Below are 26,042 nucleotides of genomic sequence, written 5' to 3'. Positions count from 1 at the left end.
CAAATAAATCAAATAAATCAAATAAATCAAATAAATAATAAATAGATAAATAGACAGACAGACAGACAGACAGACAGACAGACAGACAGACAGACAGACAGACAGACAAACAATAATAATAATTTATTGGATTTGTATGCCGCCCCTCTCCGTAGACTCGGGGCAGCTAACAACAATGATAAAAACAACATGTAACAATCCAATAATAAAACAACTAAAAACCCTTATTATAAAACCAAACATACACACAAACATACCATGCATAACTTGTAATGGCCTAGGGGGAAGGAATATTTCAACTCCCCCATTCATAAAATCTGAGGGCCAGGCTGAGCTTCCAGAGCTGAAGGAGACCCCGAAACACAAATTGGCTTAAAATGATCGAGGGTTTTCTTCACATCCGATGTGCAAAAAGTTCCTCCTGAGTTACCAAACCCCACATCATTTTCTCTCCCAAATGACCTTGGTACGAGGGTCGCCCAGAAAGCAATGTACCACATTTTTTTTCTCAGCCTACAGTGATGGTACGAATGCAAAACTTTAGATATACATTATTTGAATTGTCAGGAGTGCGTGTGTAAATTGTGCGTTTATTCAGACAGATAGCATAGCTGCAGCCGTATTTTCTTGAAATTGTTTGGCTGTTGCCAAACTATCCATCACAAACTCCTTTTAGGTTCATACCTCATACTCCAAATTAACGGTCTCTGCATCCGAGACGAAAGGATTGTCTTTGGCCAGAATGTTCACAACCTTGGTGGCTGTTAGTTGTTTGCTGATGAGCCTTAAATCCTGAAGATAGACAAAACAATAAACAAAGATGGTTAGTTTGAGCCATCTTTGTGTTAAGAATCGCATTCCAATGGCTGATTTATATGCTTCCAAGTGGTATCACCTCTTAGGAATGACATAGATAGGAGGATGATATGTCTCCGAGTTGGCCTTTTAAGGCTTTCAATATTATTTATTTAGCCCTCTGTTGCATGTGACTTTTAAGCCTATATAATAATAATAATAATAATAATAATAATAATAATAATAATAATAATAATTTATTAGATTTGTATGCCGCCCCTCTACGAAGACTATTTATCTGAGATACAGTGATACCTTGTCTTATGAACTTAATTGGTTCCAGGACGATGTTTGTAAAGTGACACATAAATCAATCATCAAATTATGATTCTAATTAACCGAATAACAGAGTTGAAAGGGACCTTGAAGGTCTTCTACTCCAACCCACAGTTCAAGCAGCAGACCCTCTACCATTTCAGGCAATGCTTGTCCAATCTCTTCTTAAAAACCATCAGAGTTGGAACACCTACAGCTTCTGAAGGTAAGTCATTCTACTGATTAATTGTTAACAGTCTTGCCTATGCCTATGCCATCATCCAGGTCATGGTTATCTGAAGTTTCTTTTCTTTAAGAAGCAACTGGACTTCCTTGGTTTATCTTGGAAGATATTTCACTCTTCATCGAAGGAGCTTCTTCAGTTCTGGATGGATGGATGGATGGTGGAGAATGGAAGGATTTATTCCCTTTGCAGATAGCTGGTCATTTGTATCCTTTTTAGAGGGTCATTGAGGCTACTTGGAGATTTATTTTTGAGTTCTAAGAAGGCTCCACACCCATTAGAGTGCAGCACTGCAGGCTACTTCACCTAACTGCTAGCTGTAGTTCAGCAGTTCAAATCTCACCACTGGCTCAAGGTTGACTCAGCCTTCCACCCTTCCGGGGTGGGTAAAATGAGGACCTAGATTGTTGGGGGCAATATGTTGATTCTGTAAACCGCTTAGAGAAGGCTGTCAAAGCACTATGAAGCGGTATATAAATCTAAATTGCTATTGCTATTTGCAATACTCAGGTAACTCTGAGGAGATAGATAAAACTCCAAGTGACCTTAAGGACTCTTTTAAAAAGGATGCAAATGACCAACTGTTTGCAAGGAGTATAAATCCTTCCATTTCCAACCGTCCAGTTGAAGTTGAAGAAGCTTTTTGGATGAGAAGTGAAATATCTTCCAAGAAAAAATGGAAAGTCAAATTGCCTCTTGATAAAGAACCTTTGCGGTGTTAATAGAAACATAGAAACATAGAAGATTGACGGCAGAAAAAGACCTCATGGTCCATCTAGTCTGCCCTTATACTATTTCCTGTATTTTATCTTACAATGGATATATGTTTATCCCAGGCATGTTTAAATTCAGTTACTGTGGATTTACCAACCATGTCTGCTGGAAGTTTGTTCCAAGGATTTACTTCTCTTTCATTGAAATAATATTTACTCACGTTGCTTTTGATCTTTCCCCCAACTAACTTCAGATTGTGTCCCCTTGTTGTTGTGTTCAATTTCCTATTAAAAACACTTCCCTCCTGAACCTTATTTAACCCTTTAAGATATTTAAATGTTTCGATCATGTCCCCCCTTTTCCTTCTGTCCTCCAGACTCTACAGATTGAGTTCATTAAGTCTTTCCTGATACGTTTTATGCTTAAGACCTTCCACCATTCTTGTAGCCCATTCAATTTTGTCAATATCTTTTTGTAGGTGAGGTCTCCAGAACTGAACACAGTATTCCAAATGTGGTCTCACCAGCGCTCTATATAGTGGGATCACAATCTCCCTCTTCCTGCTTGTTATACCTCTAGCTATGCAGCCAAGCATTCTACTCGCTTTCCCTACCGCCTGACTGCACTGTTCACCCATTTTGAGACTGTCGGAAATCACCACCCCTAAATCCTTCTCTTCTGAAGTTTTTGCTAATGCAGAACTGCCAATGCAATACTCAGATTGAGGATTCCTTTTCCCCAAGTGCATTATTTTACATTTGGAAACATTGATAACCTTGATATTACAAATGAAAGTGAATATACATCTCCACAGGATAATGTTGCAGGATCCAATCTGGGTCCGTCAGTGGATCCCAGGGACCGACCCAGATTGGATCGTGCGGCCTTGATATTCCATCAGATCAGATCGGTCAAGGTTAATGAAAGAACTGCTGCTAATGTTTCGGAGAGTTAAGGATTACTTCCAGCATCCAAATGAAGTGTCTCATCTTCATTGTGGGTTCGTAAGGAGGTAGAACACTTGGTCTACAGAACGCCTGGAAAACCTCCCAGCATTTATCGATGAAGCTGAGCGCGTAGACGGCTTGCTGACGGTCCTGGAATAAAATGCCTGGGAAGGTGAGAAGAAGGAGAGATGATTGACATAGCACTTGTGCAGTAATGGGCAGCCAAAAATGTTACTGCCACACTGTGGGTGTGGCTTACTTTGTGGGTGTGGCTTAATGGTCATGTGACTGGGTAGGAGTAACTTGCCGGCCACGTGACCAGGTGGGAGTGGCTTGAATGATCGTCATCGTTCAAGTGAACTGTTAAATCCTTGACTTACAACCTTTACCAGTGTCGCTCGCTGGGGTGACAATTCGCTCTCCTTCCTGGGTCGCCCCCTGCCTCGGGTGCTGCCAGAAGCATAAATGCTGCCAGCGCCGCTTCCACCCACACTCCAGCATTCTAACCATCCAAGTCACCGTGCTTCCTCAGTTGGCTAGTAAGTGGTACCTCTGCCTAAGAATGCCTCTACTTACGGACTTTTCGAGATAAGAACTGGGTGTTTAAGATTTTTTTGCCTCTTCTCAGGAACCATTTTCCTTACAAACCTGAGCCTCCAAAACTGTAACCAGAAAAGGCAGAGAGAAGCCTCTTTGGGGCCTCTCTAGGAATCTCCTGAGAGGAAACAGGGCAGGAAAAGGCGGGGAGAAGCCTCTGTGTGGCCTCTCTAGGAGTTTCCTGGGAGGAAACAGGGCCAGAAAAGGGGGGAAAGCCTCTGTGGGGCCTCTCTAGGAATCTCCTGAGGGGAAACAGGGCAGGAAAAGGCGGGGAGAAGCCTCTGTGGGGCCTCCCTAGGATTCTCCTGGGAGAAAACAGGGCAGGAAAAGGCGGGGAGAAGCCTCTGTGGGGCCTCTCTAGGAATCTCCTGGGAGGAAACAGGGCCTCCACCCTCCCTGTGGTTTCCCCAATCGCATGCATTATTTGCTTTTACATTGATTCCTATGGGGAAAATTCCTACTTCTTACAAACTTTTCTACTTAAGAACCTGGTCACGGAACAAATTAAGTTCGTAAGTAGAGGTACCACTGTACAAGGATATTAACTGGTCGGAACAGGCAAGAGAGGAGAGTGGAGAAGATCAGAAAACCCACCAGCCACGCAAATGTTGTCCCTACCTTTGACACGGCAGGCGTGGGGAGAAATATTCTTGACCATCATCTTGGAGAAGCACTTGAACAGGCGAGGGCTTGTGTCACTAGGGTTAGAGAAGGCCACCATTATAAGGCTGCTATTGGAAAAGTCGACAAAACCAGGTTCAAAAATTCAGGGGGTGGGTGGGAGAAACCAAGTTCAGTTCAATTTACTTCTGAGACACTATCCCTGTTACGTTAACTGGTGAGATGCATTCAGGGGTCAACCCAACCTGGTCCTTTCCATATGCAACGTGATCCAAAATTTAATTCCATCTCATCTGAAAAGAGTTGAGTTGCAATTGAGGTCATCCATATTTATCACACAGCAAGCAACTAGTTGACCTTACAACCTATTTCCCCGGGTGTAAAATCTCCATAATTTGAGTCTAAATTCCATTCATTCATTCATTCATTCATTCATTCATTCATTCATTCATTCATTCATTTAATGGATTTGTATGCCGCCCCTCTTTGCAGACTCGGGGCGGCTAACAACAGTAATAAAACAGTATATGAAAATAATCCAATACTAAAAACCCATTATATAAAAACCAATCATACATACAGACATACCATGCATAAAATTGTAAAGGCCTAGAGGGAAAGGGAATCTCAATTCCCCCATGCCTGGCGGCAGAGGTGGATTTTAAGCAGCTTACGAATGGCAAGGAGGGTGGGGACAATTCTAATCTCTGGGGGGACTTGGTTCCAGAGGGCTGGGGCCGCCACAGAGAAGGCTCTTCCCCTGGGTCCCGCCAAGCGACATTGTTTGGTTGACGGGACCCGGAGAAGACCCACTGTGGGACCTAACTGGTCGCTTTTAAACCAATCTAAACTGGAGACATGTCTAGAAACTCCAGACAGATGTGTCCTCAATCGGATAGACATGGGCAAGAGGTCTCAAACGGCACGGCCAGCTCATCAAGTGCAATCTACTTACTCAAAATCGTTGTGATAAATGTGGAAGGACAGGTAAATCAGGTAGGTCAGAAACATCCTAAGTAACAACGTCTCATACGGAGAATGAATCTCTTCCAGTAATGTTTTATCTGAAAAACACAAATACCATCATGCACAGATACAGAGGAAGCTGTCTGGCTATCTATCTATCTATCTATCTATCTATCTATCTATCTATCTATCTATCTATCTATCCATCCATTCATCTAGTCTCTCTCTCTCTCGCATCTCTTTACTATTTGTCTGTGTCTGACTGTTTGTCTGTCTGTATTATCTGTGTCTCTCTAAGTAGCTAGCTACCTTTTATTTATCATTTTAGTTATCTAGCTATCTATCATCTGTGTCTGTCTGTCTATATAGGTAGCTAGCTAGCTTCTATTTGTCTATGTATCTATGTATGTATCTTTGTATGTATGTATGTATGTATGTATGTATCTATCTATCTATCTATCTATCTATCTATCTATCTATCTATCTATCTATCTATCTATCTATCTCTAGCTAGCTAGCTAGCTATCCAGCTAGCTATTTTCTATCATCTTTCACACAGAAATGTAATACAGAAAGAAAGAAAGAAAGAAAGAAAGAAAGAAAAAGGAAGGAGGGAGGGAAGGAGGAAGGTTGAGAAAAGGCAAAGAAGGGAATAAGAAAAGGAGAAGAGGAAAAAAGTATGGAGGGAGGAGGAATAGAAAGAAAACATGGAAGGAAATGAAATAAAATAACAAAGAAAGAAAAGGAATAAGAAAAGGAGAAGTAGAAGTGACTGAAGAAGGGGTGGAGAAAGTAATAAGGAGGAACAGAAGGAGAAGTAGGCAAGGATCAAAAAGAGGTAGAAAGAAAATATAGAAGAAGAAAAAAAGAAGGCAAGCAAAGGAAAAAGAAATTCAAATCTAATTTTGAACCAAATTAGGGGGGTGCACTGGGCCTGGAGGTACTGCAATACCAGGTCAATGCATGGAGTGGATGGAGCAAGCCCCTAGTCCATCTCCTGGTTTCAAAAATCCATTTAATACACAGTCCTCAGATAGAGGACATATCAGATATTAAACTGATAAGAACAGATACTACACTTGATCTTAGCCAAAAGGCCGAGAAGCGATACTGGTGCCTGGGAGGGAGGCCAACGGCTTCCCTTCTCTTGAAATTAGAGGTTTGGGGGACAACGATGGATTTGCGTAGGGACTAAGCACTAAAGCCGGGTCAGATCGGTCCCTGCTCTAAGGATTCTCCTCTCCAAACACATCGTTTCCAAATCCCCCCACAAGGAACGGCTTCCAGTTAGGATCCTCTGCAGAATTGATGGATTTTCTTTGATTGTGACAAATTTGGGACTTTCTGCTTTCACCCATTGGTTTTAGATTTGCATGACTCCACCCCCTCCCTCTTCACAACTGGTTGAGTCATCAATCATCTTGTCGCTTTTAAAACTTTCGAAACTCTTGAGCTTAGATTACAGGAGTACATATTGTTTTATTATCTTCTGCTTAAGCAACAACCACCCCCAACTATTTTTTTGCAAATTACGGTCCATCTTGCAGATTGGAAAGTGAATTTTTTGAAAGAGAGAGAAATCAGTCTCTGTACTTCTCTCTCTACCCTCAGGGTATCCTGCTTCTATTTCTTTCAACCTTTTGTCATTTGAACCCTCTTTCTGGTTCATTCCTTCTTGCAAAAAAAAAAAAGGCTATTTAAAAACATTTGGTGAAAAAAAGGAAAGTATATAAAGGGAAATCACACCCACTGTAAAAAAAAAAAACAGCCTGAAAATTTACATTTGAATGCTTCAAGGACTGATTGGATTATCTGATAGAATGCAAAAAGTGTGAACAACTACCCAGTTGCTGGGCAAGTTAAAAATAGTGGTTGGGGGAGGAAGAAAACAAGAAAAAACATCTTTATTTTTAGACAATGTCGGTTGGCGGGCCCCAGGGGGAGAGCCTTCTCTGTGGCGGCACCGACTCTCTGGAACCAACTCCCCCCGGAGATCAGAACTGACCCTACTCTTCCTGTCTTCCGTAAACTTCTCAAAACCCACCTTTGCCATCAGGCATGGGGAAACTGAACATCTCCCCCTGGGCCCGCTGAATTTATGCATGGTATGCTTGTGTGTGTGTATGTTAGTATAGGGTTTTTTAAAAACTTTTCATATTTTAATTAATTGGATTATGTATTGGATTGTTTTTTCACTTGTTGTGAGCCGCCCCGAGTCTTCGGAGAGAGGCGGCATACAAATCCAAATAATAAAATAAATAAAATAAATAAATAAATAAAATTGAGGTCTTTATGAATTATATTTACTAGTGCTTAATGAACATTGTGTTGTCTGAACATTTAGTTTGCTTAACAATAATTTATTGCATTCTTAATCTTCACCGTTTGCACAACCATGGATTAAAAATAGATTCCATGGTTGATAATATTCTGTATGCATTGGCAGTTCTGTGTTAGCAAAAACTTCAGAAGAGAAGGATTTGGGGGTAGTGATTTCTGACAGTCTCAAAATGGGTGAGCAATGTGGTCGGGCAGTAGGAAAAGCAAGTAGGATGCTTGGCTGCATAGCTAGAGGTATAACAAGCAGGAAGAGGGAGATTGTGATCCCCTTATATAGAGCGTGGAGATACCACATTTGGAATACTGTGTTCAGTTCAGGAAACCTCACCTACAAAAAGATATTGACAAAATTGAACGGGTCCAAAGACGGGCTACAAGAATGGTGGAAGGTCTTAAGCATAAAACGTATCAGGAAAGACTTAATGAACTCAATCTGTATAGTCTGGAGGACAGAAGGAAAAGGGGGGACATGATCGAAACATTTAAATATGTTAAAGGGTTAAATAAGGTTCAGGAGGGAAGTGTTTTTAATAGGAAAGTGAACACAAGAACAAGGGGACACAATCTGAAGTGAGTTGGGGGAAAGATCAAAAGCAACGTGAGAAAATATTATTTCACTGAAAGAGTAGTAGATCCTTGGAACAAACTTCCAGCAGATGTGGTTGGTAAATCCACAGTAACTGGATTTAAACATGCCTGGGATAAACATAGATCCATTGTACGATGAAATAAAGGAAATAGTATAAGGGCAGACTAGATGGACCATAAGGTCTTTTTCTGCCGTCAGTCTTCTATGTTTCTATGTTTCTATCTTCTTTCTATTTAATTCTTAATGTCAATCTGTCCATTTTTGCAGGCTCCAATATTTTTTTAAATTATTTCTCCATCTCGTGGTGTTTCTTTGTTTTTCCAGGATTGCGCAAATGTAATCTTTGTGCTGTCAAAACGGTGCAATATTTAATTGCATACATTTCTTATCTCATTTTTGCCTGGTAAAAGAAAGAAGGTTTTGTAGAAGAAGTTGTCCTTGCAATCTAACACAGGAAGCCAAGTAAATGTTCCATTGAGAGAGCTAGTTTGGGGTGACAGTTGAGGAGCACGCTAAAAAATGGGAGATGCGAGTTCCAGTCCTGTCTTATGTAGGAAAACCAGCTTGAATGGCCTCGGGCCGGAGGAGACTTCCAGTCTGTTGCCAGAACACAAACGCTTCAATATATGGGGTTCCCTGTAATTCAGCTATTTTTGGTGGGTTTGGGGGCTCTTTGGGGCCGAATGTCACCTTGAAATGATGGCAAGAAGGAAGAGCGCCCATAGATTGCAAGTGAATGACAGCCCACTTTTAATGATAACAGAGTTGCAAGGGACTTTGGAGGTCTTCTAGTCCAACCCCCCTGCTTGGGCAGGAAACCCTACACTACTTCAGACAAATGGTTTGTTTGTTTGTTTGTTTGTTTATTTATTCATTCATTCATTCAATCATTCATTCATTCATTCATTCATTCATTCATTCATTCATTTATTTATTTATTGGATCCACAGCTCACATTAGAGAAACATCTTTCAGCTGTGGCGAGGGGGGCGTTTGCCCAGGTTCGCCTGGTGCACCAGTTGCGACCCTACTTGGACCGGGAGTCACTGCTCACGGTCACTCATGCCCTCATCACCTCGAGGCTTGACTACTGTAACGCTCTCTACATGGGGCTACCTTTGAAAAATGTTCGGAAACTTCAGATCGTGCAGAATGCAGCTGCGAGAGCAATCATGGGCTTTCCCAAATATGCCCATGTTACACCAACACTCCGCAATCTGCATTGGTTGCCGATCAGTTTCCGGTCACAATTCAAAGTGTTGGTTATGACCTATAAAGCCCTTCATGGCACCGGACCAGATTACCTCAGGGACCGCTTTCTGCTGCACGAATCCCAGCGACCAGTTAGGTCCCACAGAGTGGATCTTCTCCGGGTCCCGTCAACTAAGCAATGTCGCCTGGCGGGACCCAGGGGAAGAGCCTTCTCTGTGGCGGCCCCGGCCCTCTGGAACCAACTCCCCCCAGAGATTAGAACTGCCCCCACCCTCCTTGCCTTTCGTAAACAACTTAAAACCCACCTCTGCCGCCAGGCATGGGGGAATTGAGATCCTCTTTCCCCCTAGGCCTTTACAATTCTATGCATGGTATGTATGTATGTATGTTTGGTTTTTATATTAATTGATTTTTAATCATCAATACCAAATTACTATTGTACACTGTTTTATTGTCGCTGTTAGCCGCCCCGAGTCTCTGGAGAGGGGCGGCATACAAATCCAATAAATAAATAAATAAATAAATAAGTAAATTTGTATGCCACCCCTCTCCGTAGACTCGGGGCGCTAACAACAATAATAAAAACAGCATGTAAATCCAACACTACAACAACTAAAAAACCCTTATTTTAAAACCAATCATACCTACAAGCAAACATACCATGCATAAATTGTAAAGGCCTAGGGGGAAAGAGTATCTCAGTTCCCCCATGCCTGACGGCAGAGGTGGGTTTTAAGGAGCTTATGAAAGGCGAGGAGGGTGGGGGCAATTCTAATCTCCGGGGGGAGTTGGTTCCAGAGGGCTGGGGCCGCCACAGAGAAGGCTCTTCCCCTAGACCCTGACAAACAACATTGTTTATCCAACATCTTCTTAAAAACTTCCAGTGTTGGAGCATTCACAGCTTCTGGTTAATTGTTCTAACTGTCAGGAATTTTCTCTTTAGTTCTAAGTTGCTTCTCTCCTTGATTAGTTTCCACCCATTGTTTCTTGAACTGCCTTCAGGTGCTTTGGAGAATAGTTTAATGCCCTCTTCTTTGGGGCAACCCCTGAGATATTTGAACACTGCTATCATGTCTCATCATGTCTCCCCACTCCTATTTTTTTCATTAAACTAGACATATCCAGTTCCTGCAACCTTCTTTATATGTTTTAGCCTCCAGTCCCCTAATCATCTTTGTTGCTCTTCTCTGCACTCTCAACATCCTTTTTACATCATGGCAACCAAAACTGAACGCCGTATTCCAAGTGTGGCCTTACCAAGGCCTTATAAAGTGGTATTAACACTTTGCGTGATTTGATTCTACCCCTTGGTTAATTAAAGCTAGAATTGTGTTGGTTTTTTTGGCAGCTGCTGCACATTGCTGGCTCATCTAGTAGGGATCCAGCAAGGATCTAGCCAACTTTGTTGAATCCAGGGGAATCTTCTCAACAGGCAGAAAAGAGGATGGGCATTAATGACCCGACTGAAGTTCTAATAGCTGGAACACAGTAGCACGGAGAAAAGTGGAAGGAACAGTGGAACGGATCTGAGAAAGAACCGTCTAATTTCTATCCTAAACCAAGACTAAACTTGGCAAAATACTTTCATGGAGAAGAAGGACTCCAGTTAAGAAGGAGGGAATTACCATCCTTTCCCCCTCTGGAAGCATTCATACCTTACATTAAAAAATGCTTATGAATAAAAAAATTAAAAAAGAAAAGGAGAACTGGAAATAAATATGGAGGGGAGGAAGAACAGAAAGAAAATATGGAAAGAAATATATTAAGAAGAAAAGGAGAGGAAAGGAATAAGGAAAGGAGAAGCGAAGTGGAGAAGGGGTGGAAAGGAAAGGAAAGAGGGAAGGAAGTAAAAGAAAAGGAGAAAATGAAAGAGAAATTGAATGGAGAAGAAAGAAAGAAAGAAAGAGGAAAAAGAAGATGTAGGCAAGGATGGAGAAGATGGAGAAGAAAATATAGAAGAAAGAAAAAGAGAAGAAAAAGAAAATTCAAATCTAATTTTGAACCAAATTAGGGGGGTGCACTGGGCCTGGAGGTACTGCAATACCAGGTCAATGCGTGGAGTGGATGGAGCAAGCCCCTAGTCCATCTCCTGGTTCCAAAAATCCATTTAATACACAGTCCTCAGATAGAGGACATATCAGATATTAAACTGATAAGAACAGATACTACACTTGATCTTAGCCAAAAGGCCGAGAAGCGATACTGGTCCCTGGGAGGGAGGCCAACGGCTTCCCTTCTCTTGAAATTAGAGGTTTGGGGGACAATGATGGATTTGCGTAGGGACTAAGCGCTAAAGCTGGGTCGGATCGGTCCCTGCTCTAAGGATTCTCCTCTCCAAACGCATCGTTTCCAAATCCCCCCACAAGGAACAGCTTCCAGTTAGGATCCTCTGCAGAATTGATGGATTTTCTTTGATTGTGACAAATTTGGGACTTTCTGCTTTCACCCATTGGTTTTAGATTTGCATGACTCCACCCCCTCCCTCTTCACAACTGGATGCGTCATCAATCATCTTGTCGCTTTTAAAACTTTCGAAACTCTTTAGCTTAGATTAGAGGCATCCTGTTTCTCTCTCAAACTTTTGTCATTTGAATCCTTTTTCTCTTTCATTGTTTCTTGCAAAAAAAAAGGCCATTTAAAAACATTTGGGGGGGGTGGGGGAAGGAAAGTATATAAGGAGGAATTTCACCCATTGCAAAAGAACAGCCTGAAAATTTTCATTTGAATGCTTCAAGGACTGATTGGATTATTTGATAAAATGCAAAAAGTGTGAAGGGACCTTGGAGGTCTTCTAGTCCAACCCCCTGCTTTGTCAGGAAACCCTACACTACTTCAGACAAATGATTATCCAACATCTTCTTTCAAACTTTCAGTGTTGGAACATTCACAATTTCTGGAGGCAAGCTTTTCCACTGGTTAATTGTTCTAACTGTCAGGGATTTTCTCCTTAGTTCTAAGTTGCTTCCCTCTTTGATTAGTTGATTAGTTAGTAGACTAAACTTAGCAAAATACTTTCATGGAGAAGGACTCCAGTTAAGGAGGAGGGAGGGAATTACCTTATCTTTCACTTAAGCAACAACAACCTGCAACTGTTTTTTTGCAAACCACAGTCAGTCTTGCAGAGATTAGAAGGTGTATTTTTTGAAAGAGAGAGAAATCAGTCTCTGTACTTCTCTCTCTACCCTCGGGGTATCCTGCTTCTATTTCTTTCAACCTTTTGTCATTTGAATCTTTTTCCTCCTTTGTTCCTTCTTGCAACAAAAGGCCTGGCACAAATGATCTGCTCCCAAAAGATGTACAGTAGTCCCTCGCTATACCGCGCTTCACCTACTGCGGCTTCACTTCATTGCGGGTTTCTGAGGAAGCCGATGGGCAGATTTAAACAGCCCGCCGAACTCGATCGGCAGGTTTTTAAAAATATATATATATATCTAAAATTGTAAATACTGTATTTAAATACTGTATCTAAAATAAATACTGTGTGGGAAGGGTTTATAAACACTTAAAACAATGAAAACTACCAAACAATTACAATATAAATACTTAAATAAGTACTATCAGTCGATAAATTCCCCATCGCGGATTTCACCAATCGCGGCCAGGTCTGGAATGTAACACCAGCGATAGGTGAGGGACTACTGTACTTTCTATGCAGAATAACTTCTAGAGCTTTAGGATCCAGTAAGTGTCTTCCAGATCCAGTAAGATCTAGCCAACTTTGCTAGATCCAGGGGAATCTTCTCAACAGGCGGAGAAGAGGATGGCCATTAATGGCCCAACTGAAGCTCTAACAGCCAAAACACACTAGCCTGAAGAAGAGCAGAAGGAACAGTGGGACGGATCAAGGAAATAACTGTCTAATTTCTACCCTAAACCAAGACTAAATTTAGCAAAATACTTTCATGGAAAAGGAGGATTCCAGTTAAGAAGGAGGGGAGGGATTACCATCTTTTTCCCCTCCGAAAGCATTCATACCTTGCATTACAAATGCTTATAAACAAAAAAATATATAAATTAAAAAAGAAGAACTGCAAATAAATACGGAGGGAGGAGGAATAGAAAGAAAGCATGGAAAGAAATAAAGTAAGAAGAAAAGGAGAGGAAAGGAGTAAGGAAAGGAGAAGCAGAAGTGAATGGAGAAGAGGTATAAAGAAAAAGAGAGAAGGAAGTAAAAGAAAAGGAAAAAATGAAAGAGAAATTGAATGGAGAAGAAAGAAAGAAAGAAAAAGAAAGAAAGAATGAAAGAAAAGGAAAGAAAGAGGAAAAGAAGATGTAGGCAAGGATGGAAAAGATGGAAAAGAAAATATAGAAGAAAGAAAAAGAGAAGAAAAAGGAAATTCAAATCTAATTTTGAACCAAATTAGGGGGGGTGCACTGGGCCTGGAGGTACTGCAATACCAGGTCAATGCGTGGAGTGGATGGAGCAAGCCCCTAGTCCATCTCCTGCTTCCAAAAATCCATTTAATACACAGTCCTCAGATAGAGGACATATCAGATATTAAACTGATAAGAACAGATACTACACTTGATCTTAGCCAAAAGGCCGAGAAGCGATACTGGTGCCTGGGAGGGAGGCCAACGGCTTCCCTTCTCTTGAAATTAGAGGTTTGGGGGACAACGTTGGATTTGCGTAGGGACTAAGCACTAAAACCAGGTCCGATCAGTTCCTGCTCTAAGGATTCTCCTCTCCAAACGCATCGTTTCCAAATCCCCCCACAAGGAACAGCTTCTAGTTAGGATCCTGTGCAGAATTGATAGATTTTCTTTGATTATGACAAATGTGGGACTTTCTGCTTTCACCCATTGGTTTAAGATTTGCATGACTCCACCCCCTCCCTCTTCACAACTGGATGAGTCATCAATCATCTTGTCGCTTTTAAAACTTTCGAAACTCTTGAGCTTAGATTACAGGAGTACGTACATATTGTTTTCTTATCTTCCGCTTAAGCAAGGACAACCTGCAACTGGTTTTTTTGCAAATCACGGTCCAGCTTGCAGAGATTGGAAAGTGAATTTTTTGAAAGAGAGAGAAATCAGTCTCTGTACTTCTCTCTCTACCCTCGGGGTATCCTGTTTCTGTTTCTTTCCACCTTTTGTCATTTGAATCTTTTCCCTCCTTTCTTGCAAAAAAAGGCTTGGCACAAATGATCTGCCCCCAAAAGAGGTACTTTCAGTGTTCCCTCTAATTTTTTGGGGGGGTGGGCGGAAAAGTATAGTGTCTGAGCGGCAGTCCCTTCGGGACTGGGCGGCACAGAAATATTAAATAAACAAACAAACAAATAAATAAATAAATAAACAAACAAACAAACAAATAAAAAACCCACCCTGTTTTGCCTCAGAGAATTTCAAAATAAAATACTGTACTGTGTGTCTATAACAGTGAGCTCATAATAGGGCAACTCTATCAATATCAAAATGCCACTTAAATAGTTGAGCTAGTTTCAAACTAGATTTTGATTTTCTTTCTCTCTTCCTTACTCCCATTCTTTTTCTTTCTCTTTTCCTTCCTCTCTTTTTTCTATCTGTTTCTCTCTCTTCCTCTCTTCCTCTCTCTCTCCTTCCCTCTCACTCTTTCCCTCTCGGCTTCTGGGCAGGTTTGGAAAACTCTGAGTTGATGATGATTTTTAAGTGAGCGATTGCTCACTGCTCAGCTTAGAGGGAACTATGCTTTCTATGCATAATAACTTCTAGAGCTTTAGGATCCAGTAAGGATCTTCCAGATCCAGTAGGATCTAGCCAACTTTGCTAGATCCAGGGGAATCTTCTCAGGAGGCGGAGAAGAGGATGGCCATTAATGGCCCAACTGAAGCTCTAACAGCCAAAACACACTAGCCTGAAGAAGAGCAGAAGGAACAGTGGGACGGATCAGGGAAATAACTGTCTAATTTCTACCCTAAACCAAGACTAAATTTAGCAAAATACTTTCATGGAAAAGGAGGATTCCAGTTAAGAAGGAGGGGAGGGATTACCATCCTTTTCCCCTCCGGAAGCATTCATACGTTGCATTACAAATGCTTATAAACAAAAAAATATATAAATTAAAGAAGAAGAACTGCAAATAAATACGGAGGGAGGAGGAATAGAAAGAAAACGTGGAAAGAAATAAAGTAAGAAGAAAAGGAGAGGAAAGGAGTAAGGAAAGGAGAAGCAGAAGTGAATGGAGAAGAGGTATAAAGAAAAGAGAGAAGGAAGTAAAAGAACAGGAGAAAATGAAAGAGAAATTGAATGGAGAAGAAAGAAAGAAAGAAAAAGAAAGAAAGAAAGAATGAAAGAAAAGGAAAGAAAGAAAGAAAGAAAGAGGAAAAGAAGATGTAGGCAAGGATGAGGAAGATGGAAAAGAAAATATAGAAGAAAGAAAAAGAGAAGAAAAAGAAAATTCAAATCTAATTTTGGACCAAGTTAGGGGGGTGCACTGGGCCTGGAGGTACTGCAATACCAGGTCAATGCGTGGAGTGGATGGAGCAAGCCCCTAGTCCATCTCCTGGTTTCAAAAATCCATTTAATACACAGTCCTCAGATAGAGGACATATCAGATATTAAACTGATAAGAACAGATACTACACTTGATCTTAGCCAAAAGGCCGAGAAGCGATACTGGTCCCTGGGAGGGAGGCCAACGGCTTCCCTTCTCTTGAAATTAGAGGTTTGGGGGACAACGATGGATTTGCATAGGAGCTAAACGCTAAAGCCGGGTCAGATCGGTCCCTGCTCTAAGGATTCTCCTCTCCAAACGCATCGTTTCTAAATCCCCCCACAAGGAACAGCTTCCAGTTAGGATCCTCTGCAGAATTGATAGATTTTCTTTGATTATGACCAATTTGGGACTTTTTGCTTTCACCCATTGGTTTTAGATTTGCATAACTCCACCCCCTCCATCTTCACAACCGGATGAGTAATCAATCATCTTGTTGCTTTTAAAACTTTCGAAACTCTTGAGCTTAGAGGAGTACATATTGTTTTATTATCTTCCACTTAAGCAACAACAACATGTAACTAGGTTTTGGGGGTTTTTTGCAAATCACCATCAGTTTTGCAGAGATTTGGAGGTGAATTTTTTTGAAAATTTGTTTTTGAAGAATCAGCCTCTGTATTTCCCTCTCCAGATTTTAATTCTCGAGGCATCCTGTTTCTCTCTCTTTCAAACTTTTGTCATCTGAATCCTTTTTCTCTTTCATTCTTTCTTGGAAAAAAAAAGGCCATTTAAAAACATTTGGAAAAAAGGAATGAAGTACAGTATATAAGGAGAAAAGAACTGTCTGAAAATTTACATTTGAATGCTTCAAGGACTGATTGGATTATCTGTGAAGTGCAAATAATGTGAGCTGGCATGTTAAAATTAGTGGTTGGTGGAGGAAGCAAACCAGATTCAATTTACTTCCCTCTGATCCTCCTGTCCTCAGCCCCAGGTAGAAGAAGCAAAGTGCAAACAACTTCTGGAATATTGTCAAGAAAACTGCAGGAATCTGTTATTGTAGAATCAGAATAGAGTTGGAAGAGACTTTCGAGGTCTTCTAGTCCAACCCCAGCTTAAGCAGGAAAACCTATATCAATTCAGAAAAAAGTTGGTGCAATCTCTTCTTAAAATCTTCCAGCATTCACAATTTCTGGAGGCCAGTTGTTCCATTGGTTAATTGAGCAATAGAGTGGTCACTGCCTGGAACTCATTACCTGACTCTGTTTTTGCTTCCCCCAACCCCAAAATCTTCAACCTTACATTATCTACAATTGACCTCTCCCCTTTTCTAAGAGGTCTGTAAGGGGCGTGCATAAGTGCACTTATGTGCCTAATGTCCCTGTCCTTACTTACTTACTTACTTACTTACTTACTTACTTACTTACTGATTTACTGATTTATTGATTTATTGATTCATTATTTAGATTTGTATGCCACCCCTCTCCGCAGACTCGTCCTACTGTCTTATTAGATTAGATTTATTGGATTTATATGCCGCCCATCTCCGCAGACTCAGGGCAGCTCACAACAATGGTAAAAACAGTACATAGTGACACATCCAATACCCACCAATCCAATTACAATTTTAAGTTAAGAAATTCATAAAACAACCCCAATATATATAAAAAACAGGCACACAATCAATCAAACACCAAAACAACATGGGCAAGGGGGAGATGTTTCAGTTCCCCCATGCCTGACGACAGAGGTGGGTTTTAAGGAGTTTACGAAAGGCAAGGAGGATGGGGGCAATCCTAATCTCAGGGGGGAGCTGGTTCCAGAGGATCGGAGCCACCACAGAGAAGGCTCTTCCCCTGGGTCCCGCCAGACAACATTGTTTAGTCGACGGGACCCGAAGAAGGCCGACTCTGTGGGACCTAACCGGTCGCTGGGATTCGTGCGGCAGAAGGCGGTCCCAGAGATATTCTGGTCCGGTGCCATGAAGGGCTTTATAGGTCATAACCAACACTATGAATTGTGACCGGAAACTGATCGGCAACCAATGCAGACTGTGGAGTGTTGGAGTAATATTATCCTTTCTATTACTACGTTCTACTTATGTTATGTTATGTTTATATGTACTATAATTCTACACTTGTTTGACAAATAAATAAATAAATAAAATAAATAAATAAAATTGTTCGTAAGACAGTGTCTTACTTTCTTTTTACCCCCAAAAGCCCCACTACGTCTTACTTTCGGGGTATGTCTTACATTGGAAAAAAATTGAAAGGGTCGCGTTCCCGAAGGCATCTCCCCAGAGTCCAGAAGGGCAGCCGCGGGACAGGAGCCTCGTGAGCCCTTTTCCAAGTTCAACCTCAGGGCTCCAAGCAGCGTGCACGCGTGGAGCCGCAGACGCGTGTCGGGAAAGCGTGTGTCTTGAGTGGAGGAGCCGCTCTGCGCAGTTGGGCAGCCCCACCTGCCTGCCGGAAAGGAGGCGGGCGAAGGAGGGCGCAGCTCCGGCCGCTCGCCTGGGAGCCGGTCGGCCTCGCTGGCCGCTTGCAGCCAAGCCTCGGCAGGACTCGGTTGCTGGGATGAACACCTTCGCTGCAAGCCGCCGCCCGCTCAGCTCGCTTCGGACCAGCGCCGTCCTTCGCTTTGCCAAGCCGGGGAAGAGGCGGTGGCGCTGCGGCAAGGCGAAGGCGAGGGGCGCGCGGGGAGCTTGGAAGCGACGTCATCGGGCTCCCCCCCCGGCAATACCCCCGTGTTTCCCCGAAAGTAAGACATATGTCTTACTTTCGGGGTACGGCTTATATTAGCCAACCCCCCTGAAACCCCCGATACGTCTTACAATCGAGGGTGTCTTACTATCGGGGAAACAGGGTAATTGTCTGGAAGTTTCTCCTTAATTCCAGGTTGCTTCTTTCTTTTGATTAGTTTCCATCCCTTGTTTCTTGTCTTGCCTTTTGACGCTTTGCAAAATAAATTGACCCCCTCTACTCTGTGACAGCCCCTTAAATATTAGAATGCCACTATCACAAGCTTCCTAATAGACAGGAAGCAACAGACAAAATCGCATCAGATACATGTACAATTAGCACAGGGCACCCACAAGCACAGGTATCTGATGCCACATCACCACTTCTCTCTATATACCAATGACTGCATCTCAAACGATCCATCTGTTAAACTGCTGAAGTTTGCAGATGATACAACAGTGATCGGTCTCATACGAGACAACGATGAAACCGTCTATAGATGGGAGGTTGAACACTAGCCTCGTGGTGCGATCAGAAAAATCTGGAACTGAACACACTCAAAAGCATTGAAATGTTGGTAGACTTTAGGAGAAACCCTCCTAATCTCCCTCTTCCTGCTTGTTATACCTCTAGCTACCCAGCCAAGCATTCTACTCGCTTTCCCTACCGCCTGACCGCACTGTTCACCCATTTTGAGACTGTCAGAAATCGCCACCCCTAATCCCTTCTCTTCTGAAGTTTTTGCTAACCATGAACTGCCAATACAATACTAACAAGGTGCTAACAAGCTTCCTGGCTTGCAGGATTTTTTCATTGCTACTCTGAATATTTTTTTCCCCCAGCCCTAAGTCTCTGCAGGCTTGTTTTCATTGCTACTCCTTTCAAATATTTTTTTCCAGCCCTAACCAGAGGATAAAATAATGTGCTGAAACTGAACAGACTAAAGATGAATAACTGATAGATTTTTCTCCCTCTTTTTTTATTTGTTTATTTTATTTATTTATTTATTTTGTCCAATACACAATGAGGGTTTTAGTGGGTATATATCTATATACACATAGTAAAATACATGATGAAGGTTATAGAGGAGATACTCATAGTAAAATGTACCTAACAATTAACAGAAACGAAGATATAGGAATAGAACATATCAATGAAAGAACAGAAGAAGAGATATAGGAATAGAAGAAAGGTATAGGAGATATAGGAGAGCAATAGGACAGGGAACGGAAGGCACTCTAGTGCACTTGTACTCGCCCCTTACTGACCTCTTAGGAATCTGGAGAGGTCAACCGTAGATAATCTAAGGGTAAAGTGTTGGGGGTTTGGGGATGACACTACGGAATCCGGTAATGAGTTCCACTCTTCGACAACTCGGTTACTGAAGTCATATTTTTTACAGACAAGTTTGGAGCGGTTAATATTAGTTGTGTGCTCTTGTGTTGTTGTGGTTGAAGCTCCACCTCCAAAACTAAGGTGCATCCTATACTCCAAAAATACAGTAATGAGAATTTGGGATAAACCAGGGGCCTGTGATTCTTATCTAGAGCCATCACAAAGTAACGGCAGGTAATAAGAAATACGCACCGTTCAGAATACGGTCCATGGCAGCAAGAGTCTGGTTGCAGTAATGAAACCTACAGTCCTTCAAGAACCTCCAGAATTGAAGCTTGGTCATCAGGAAGGTGTTGTCCAGGGAGTGGTCGTAGCCCAGGCTGCTGTAGAAGGTGTAGATTCTCCGGAGCTCAGAGATATATCTCAGCACTGCGTATTCTGTCTACAAGAAGCGAAGGATGGATCGGTCAGCAGTTATTTAAGCTAGTAGGGCCTGGGAGGTGTGTTCTTGGTGCTTTCTGAGCTTGGTGGGTTTTTTTGCAGAAGTTTCATTACCAAACTAGAATACATCATCAGTTGGCTTTCATCCGTGCTAGCTACCTAGTTGAGTAATGAAACATCTGCAAGAAACCCTCCAAGCTCAGAAAGCACCAAAGACCCTACAGTCCTCTTCCTCCTCCTCTCCACAATGTCCACTCCCTTCTAGCACCGATGATGTGTGGTGTGTTTGTGGTGTGAATCTGAATGAATGGTTTTAAATGTTTTTGCCTTTTTTAGAGTGATTGTAGATTCATTAATTATTTATATTAATTGGATTCCATGTGTTATTGTACTGTATGTCGTTCTTTTGATATGTTGTGAGCTGCCCTGAGTCCACAGAGAGGAGCGGCATACAAATCCAATGAATAATAATAATAATAATAATAATAATTTATTGGATTTGTATGCCGCCCCTCTCCGCAGACTCAGGGCGGCTGACAACAATAATAAACACAACATGTACAATCCAATAATAAAAAACAACTAAAAACCCCTATTATAAAACCAAACATACACACAAACATACCATGCATAACTTGTAATGGCCTAGGGGGAAGAGCTATCTCAACTCCCCCATGCCTGGCGGTATAAATGAGTCTTGAGTAGTTTACGAAAGACAGGGAGGGTGGGGGCAGTTCTAATCTCCGGGGGGAGTTGGTTCCAGAGGGCCGGGGCCGCCACAGAGAAGGCTCTTCCCCTGGGGCCCGCCAAACGACATTGTTTAGTCGACGGGACCCGGAGAAGGCCAACTCTGTGGGACCTTATCAGTCGCTGGGATTCGTGCGGTAGCAGGTGGTTCCGGAGGTAATCTGGTCCATTGCCATGTAGGGCTTTAAAGGTCATGACCAACACTTCGAATTGTGACCGGAAACTGATCGGCAGCCAAGGCAAGCCACGGAGTGTTGAAGAAACGTGGGCGAGTCTTGGAAGCCCCATGACGGCTCTCGCGGCTGCGTTCTGCACGATCTGAAGTTTCCGAACACTTTTCAGAGGTAGCCCCATGTAGAGAGCGTTGCAGTAATCGAACCTCGAGGTGATGAGGTTCGATGAATGAATGAATGAATGAATGAATAAATAAGTAAGTAAGTAAATAAATAAATGGTGTCTATTTTGTTTCTGTCTCAGGGACCACAGAGTTGTGTAGACCAGTTTCCCATACCTGTTTCATTTCATCTTCCCTGTCTTTTTCTGGAAATAAAGCCAACAAGGTCGATAGATCTATTTCGATGTTTGGTCCTGACGAACAGGAGATCCTTGAATTATCGACAACTTTGACACTATCTAGGCAGGAAAAAAGACAAAACATCAAATCTATTTACTCCAATCTTCTGTAAACGTAGGACACTGTTGTGGTTAGCTCTGGCCCAGCTCCTGCCCCAAGGACTGACCAAGAAGACATGAGTGACAGGGAGGAGGAGAGTGTGGCAGACAGCTCAGAAGGAGATCAATTCTCTAGCTCCTCCTTGGATTCAGAACAAGAGTTAATGATACAGCCACGCATGCGGAGAGCGATGCATAGGCAGCAACAACTGAGAGATTATTATCAAAGAAAATGAGGCCACCTGTGGTTGGGTGGGGCTGTGGTCATTAGTGAGGCTGCTATAAATAGCAGCCTGTGGGTTTGGCCATTGTGGAGGATTATGATTGTTGTGTTTCATGACTGCTTTACTGACTTTGACTTTTTGTGTGCTGATTTCCCCCCGCTTTGAAACTAAACCAGAGCAAAGTGTGTTTCACTTTGTGAAAGAAGAAGGGCTGTGAATTGCCCCACAGCTGCAAGCTAAGTATCACAGAACTGATAAGGGACTTGTGCAAATTACCAGTTTGTTTGGAGACGAGTGCTCTTTGCTATACCAAAAGAGGGCTTGGTTTAAGGGACTTTTTATTATAAAGAACATTGTTTTGAATTTTCAAACATGTGTCTGAAATTTGTACCTGTGAATTTTTGGGAGGACTCTACCAGAGAGCCCGACAGAATAGACACGATCATGGAAACCAGTTTTGGGTTCATACCTGGTACGGGATCAGTGATGGGCTATCAAAATTTTTACTACCACACTGTGGGTGTGGCTTATGCACTTTTTTCAACATCTTTCAGTGCAAATTGGGTGCTCTGGGGTGTAGCTCCAAATTTTGCTACTGGAACTGCGTTCCTGACCGTTCCCATAGGAGCCCATCACTGTACGGGCTACTCTGTGCACCGGTAGCAAAAGTGGAGCGGCGTGCGCGCTCGTCCCAGCAAGGTTGCACAGGAAGCAAAATTCCCATGCGCAGGAAGCAAAAACTCACAAAGGGATGAGTGTGAGAGATATTTCGGCAATTTTATTTTTGCTTCTGCACATGCGCAGAAGCAAAAACACACTGGGACATGTGTGTGTGCACGTAAGAGACTTTAAGCTGCATGCGCAGTGCACCGATCGCTACCAACGCATCGTAATCTACCATACCGGTAGCAAACCATCACTGCTTCAGGGTTAATGGAGCATCTTGTTGGTTATGACCTATAAAGCCCTTCATGGCATCGGACCAGAATATCTCCGGGACCGCCTTCTGCCGCACGAATCCCAGCGACCGGTTAGGTCCCACAGAGTTGGCCTTTTCCGGGTCCCGACGACTAAACAATGTCGTTTGGTGGGACCCAGGAGAAGAGCCTTCTCTGTGGCGGCCCTGACCCTCTGGAACCAGCTCCCCACATATATCAGAGTTGCCCCCACCCTCCTTGCCTTTCGCAAACTCCTTAAAACCCACCTCTGACGTCAGGTATGGGGGAATTGAAATTTCACTTATAGAATTTATACATGGTATGCTTGTATGTATGAGTGGTTCTTTAAATTGGGGTTTTTAAGATTATTTTTAATATTAGATTTGTTTTCATTGTCTTTTCATTGTTGTTAGCCGCCCCGAGTCTTCGGAGAGGGGCGGCAAACAAATCTAATAAATAAATAAAATAAAATAAATAAATAATTCTTAGGCAAAGCTCATCCAATCTAACCTTTGCTTCCCCACCTCCTTTGAAGCAGCTCACCTATGCCAGAAAAACCCTTCAGGTTGAGTTTGCTCACTTCTTCCATGTTGGTCATGTCAATTTGCAAGGATGGACACTCCAATATGTGATCGTAGTTAAATTTGCCTTCGTAGACGCGGCCGTTCTTGAAAACTAGCTTGCCCTGGGGGGTGAAGGGTGGGGAGAGAGACAGCGTTCCGTTTTTAAAACCTGGTTAACCATCCCAACAAGATTCACACAATCAATTTCAAAAAAATTAACAATGGTAATTAGTTAAAGTGAGTACAACAGGTCCAAGAAAGATGAGAGAGAGAAGCAACAATCACTTACATGTTTAGAAGAGCAAAATGCTGAACTTATTTTCTCACTTTTTACACGAACTTTTATTTATTTATTTATTTGTTTGTTTATTTGTTTGTTTGTCTGTCTGTCTGTCTATCTATCTATCTCACTCCTTCCTTCCTTCCTTCCTTCACTCACTCCTTCCTTCCTTCCTTCACTCACTCACTCACTCCTTCCTTCCTTCATTCCTTCATTCACTCACTCACTCACTCACTCACTCCTTCCTTCCTTCCTTCCTATCTATCTATCTATCTATCTATCTATCTATCTATCTATCTATCTATCTATTTATTATTAGAGTTGAAAGGGACCTTACAGGTCATCAAGTTCAACCCCCTGCCTGAGCAGGAAATCCTACAGCACCCCAGCCAAATGGCAGTCCAATCTCCTCTTGAAAATGTCCAAAGTTGGGGAGTCCTCAACCTCTGCTGGCAGGCCGTTCCACTGGTTGATCGCTCTCACTGTCAGGAAATTCTTTCTTATCTCCAGGTTGAATCTTTCCTTGGTCAGTTTCCAACCGTTGTTCCTCGTCCGGCCCTCTGGTGCCCTGGAAAACAGTGTGTCCCCCTCCTCTCTGTGGCAATCCCTCAAGTACCTGTATGCAGCTATCATGTCCCCCCTAGCCCTTCTTTTTACTAGACTATCCATGCCCAGTTCCAGCAACCTTTCCTCGTATAGCCTGGTCTCTAGTCCCTTTATCATTTTGGTTGCTCTTTTCTGCACCCTCTCTAGAGTCTCTATATCTTTTTTGAAGTGTGGTGACCAGAACTGGATGCAACTTACTTCTCCGACTTACCGTCCCATGCTTTTTATTCAGCACCCAATCTCCGTCGTACATTGCGCCGCTGGCAAAGAAGAATTTTCCGTGTCCGTGCCGATCGCCGTTGACAAAATCTCCAACGTATTCATTCCTTAAGGGATACTGTGACCCAGCGATCCTCTTCAGGTACCAGGTATGGGTACCTTGGCCGTGCTAGGGAAATCAACCGACACACTGTTTTCTAGAGAGCAGTATTTTTCAATTTTAGTGACTTGAAGTTGTGTGGACTTCAATTCCCAGAATTCCTGCCCAGAATCCAATCATGGCAACTGCAAGTAATCTCGCGCTTATAACCACAACTGAGCTCAAAATTGCTGTTGCTAGGCCGTTGTAACTTTGAACGGTCACTAGACTTTTTAATATTCAACATATATTCAATTATGTATTCTTTTTCTGTATTTGAATCTATACTTTCAAGAGAAGCGGGGGAAATGCACCCCACTTTATGTTTAATGTTTGTATGTGTGTCTGTTTATTTTAAGAAAAATTAATAAAAATATTTTTTTTTAAAAAGTAACTTTGAACGGTCACTAAATGAACTGTTGTAAGTCAAGGACTCCCTGTATGGTTCCAGCACGTTTTCACTACCTTGCCATGTCTCTTGCCTTCCACCCACTTGCCAATATACGAAACAGGATAAGTGCAACAAACTTCCAGCAGACGTGGTAGGTAAATCCACAGTAACTGAATTGAAACATGCCTGGGATAAACATATATCCATTGTAAGATAAAATACAGGAAATAGTATAAGGGCAGACTAGATGGACCATGAGGTCTTTTTCTGCCGTCAGACTTCTATGTTTCTATGTTTCTATGTTCCAGTCTTGCACTATTTCTTTGAGTTGTCCTATGCTCTGGCTTGATGGTTTTCCAGCCACCGTGTTCTTTGACGGACTGGCTTCCATTTACCATTAACCCTTCCAAACTATAATTGATTTTTCTCCAGTTGGATTCCTTCTATGTCCCATGGTCTTAACTCTATGTAGTTGGAGGAATTGGGAAAAGGAAAACAGCTCTACTTGGTCTCACCTGTATACCATTCACCCACACTCCAGTGTATTCCTGGTTTGAGGTGAGCCACCTCATCCGTCCTTCTCCATGGCGAAGGTCTCTCTCCCATTGCCCTTCATAGATATTCCCAGATTTGTAACTGTTTAAAGAGACCAAGGAGAACATCCACATTACAGTTCAATAAGACAGACCAGGACCCTTTCAGATGGAGCCCTTTTAGCGGAAAACTCTGGGACAGGAGGTCCTGTGTAGGTCAAACATCATACATCACAAGTTTTCCTCTCATTTAAAAAAATAATAATAATTTAATAATAATTTATTAGATTTGTATGCCACCCCTCTCTGAAGACTCAGGGCGGCTCACAACAATAACAAAACAATATAATACTAATACAAATCTAATATTTAAAAAAGTATATATAAAACCCCAACAATTAAAACCATACAACACATGCATACCAAACATAAAATATAAAAGCCTGGGGGAGGTGTCTCAG

The 26,042-nt window shown here is 42.2% G+C and overlaps 1 protein-coding gene and 4 non-coding genes across 6 annotated transcripts in view; all 5 read right to left on the bottom strand.

Annotated features, from left to right (window-relative positions):
• The window catches only part of LOC139172273 (radial spoke head 10 homolog B-like), a 48,472-nt gene that overhangs the window by 12,863 nt on the left and 9,567 nt on the right, over positions 1–26,042 (bottom strand). For both annotated transcript variants that reach the window (XM_070761218.1, XM_070761219.1), the window contains exons 7-15: positions 25,564–25,684; positions 24,511–24,687; positions 23,394–23,535; positions 21,528–21,649; positions 20,081–20,270; positions 5,189–5,297; positions 4,231–4,310; positions 3,031–3,179; positions 685–792 (exon numbers count right to left, since the gene is read on the bottom strand). In XM_070761218.1, coding sequence (XP_070617319.1) covers positions 685–792; positions 3,031–3,179; positions 4,231–4,310; positions 5,189–5,297; positions 20,081–20,270; positions 21,528–21,649; positions 23,394–23,535; positions 24,511–24,687; positions 25,564–25,684 — 1,198 coding nt within the window. The remainder of the gene's footprint in view (positions 1–684; positions 793–3,030; positions 3,180–4,230; positions 4,311–5,188; positions 5,298–20,080; positions 20,271–21,527; positions 21,650–23,393; positions 23,536–24,510; positions 24,688–25,563; positions 25,685–26,042) is intronic.
• On the bottom strand, positions 6,118–6,308 carry LOC139172707 (U2 spliceosomal RNA). Its single transcript, XR_011559926.1, has one exon. It is a non-coding gene; the product is annotated as a U2 spliceosomal RNA (small nuclear RNA).
• Positions 11,351–11,541, bottom strand: LOC139172695 (U2 spliceosomal RNA). The gene has a single exon (XR_011559914.1). It is a non-coding gene; the product is annotated as a U2 spliceosomal RNA (small nuclear RNA).
• LOC139172705 (U2 spliceosomal RNA) lies at positions 13,705–13,895 on the bottom strand. The gene has a single exon (XR_011559924.1). It is a non-coding gene; the product is annotated as a U2 spliceosomal RNA (small nuclear RNA).
• LOC139172706 (U2 spliceosomal RNA) lies at positions 15,743–15,933 on the bottom strand. Its single transcript, XR_011559925.1, has one exon. It is a non-coding gene; the product is annotated as a U2 spliceosomal RNA (small nuclear RNA).

The sequence above is a fragment of the Erythrolamprus reginae genome, chromosome 9 (genome assembly GCF_031021105.1).
Source record: "Erythrolamprus reginae isolate rEryReg1 chromosome 9, rEryReg1.hap1, whole genome shotgun sequence".
NCBI lineage: Eukaryota > Metazoa > Chordata > Lepidosauria > Squamata > Dipsadidae > Erythrolamprus > Erythrolamprus reginae.
This window is presented reverse-complemented; position numbering and strand designations above follow the sequence as displayed.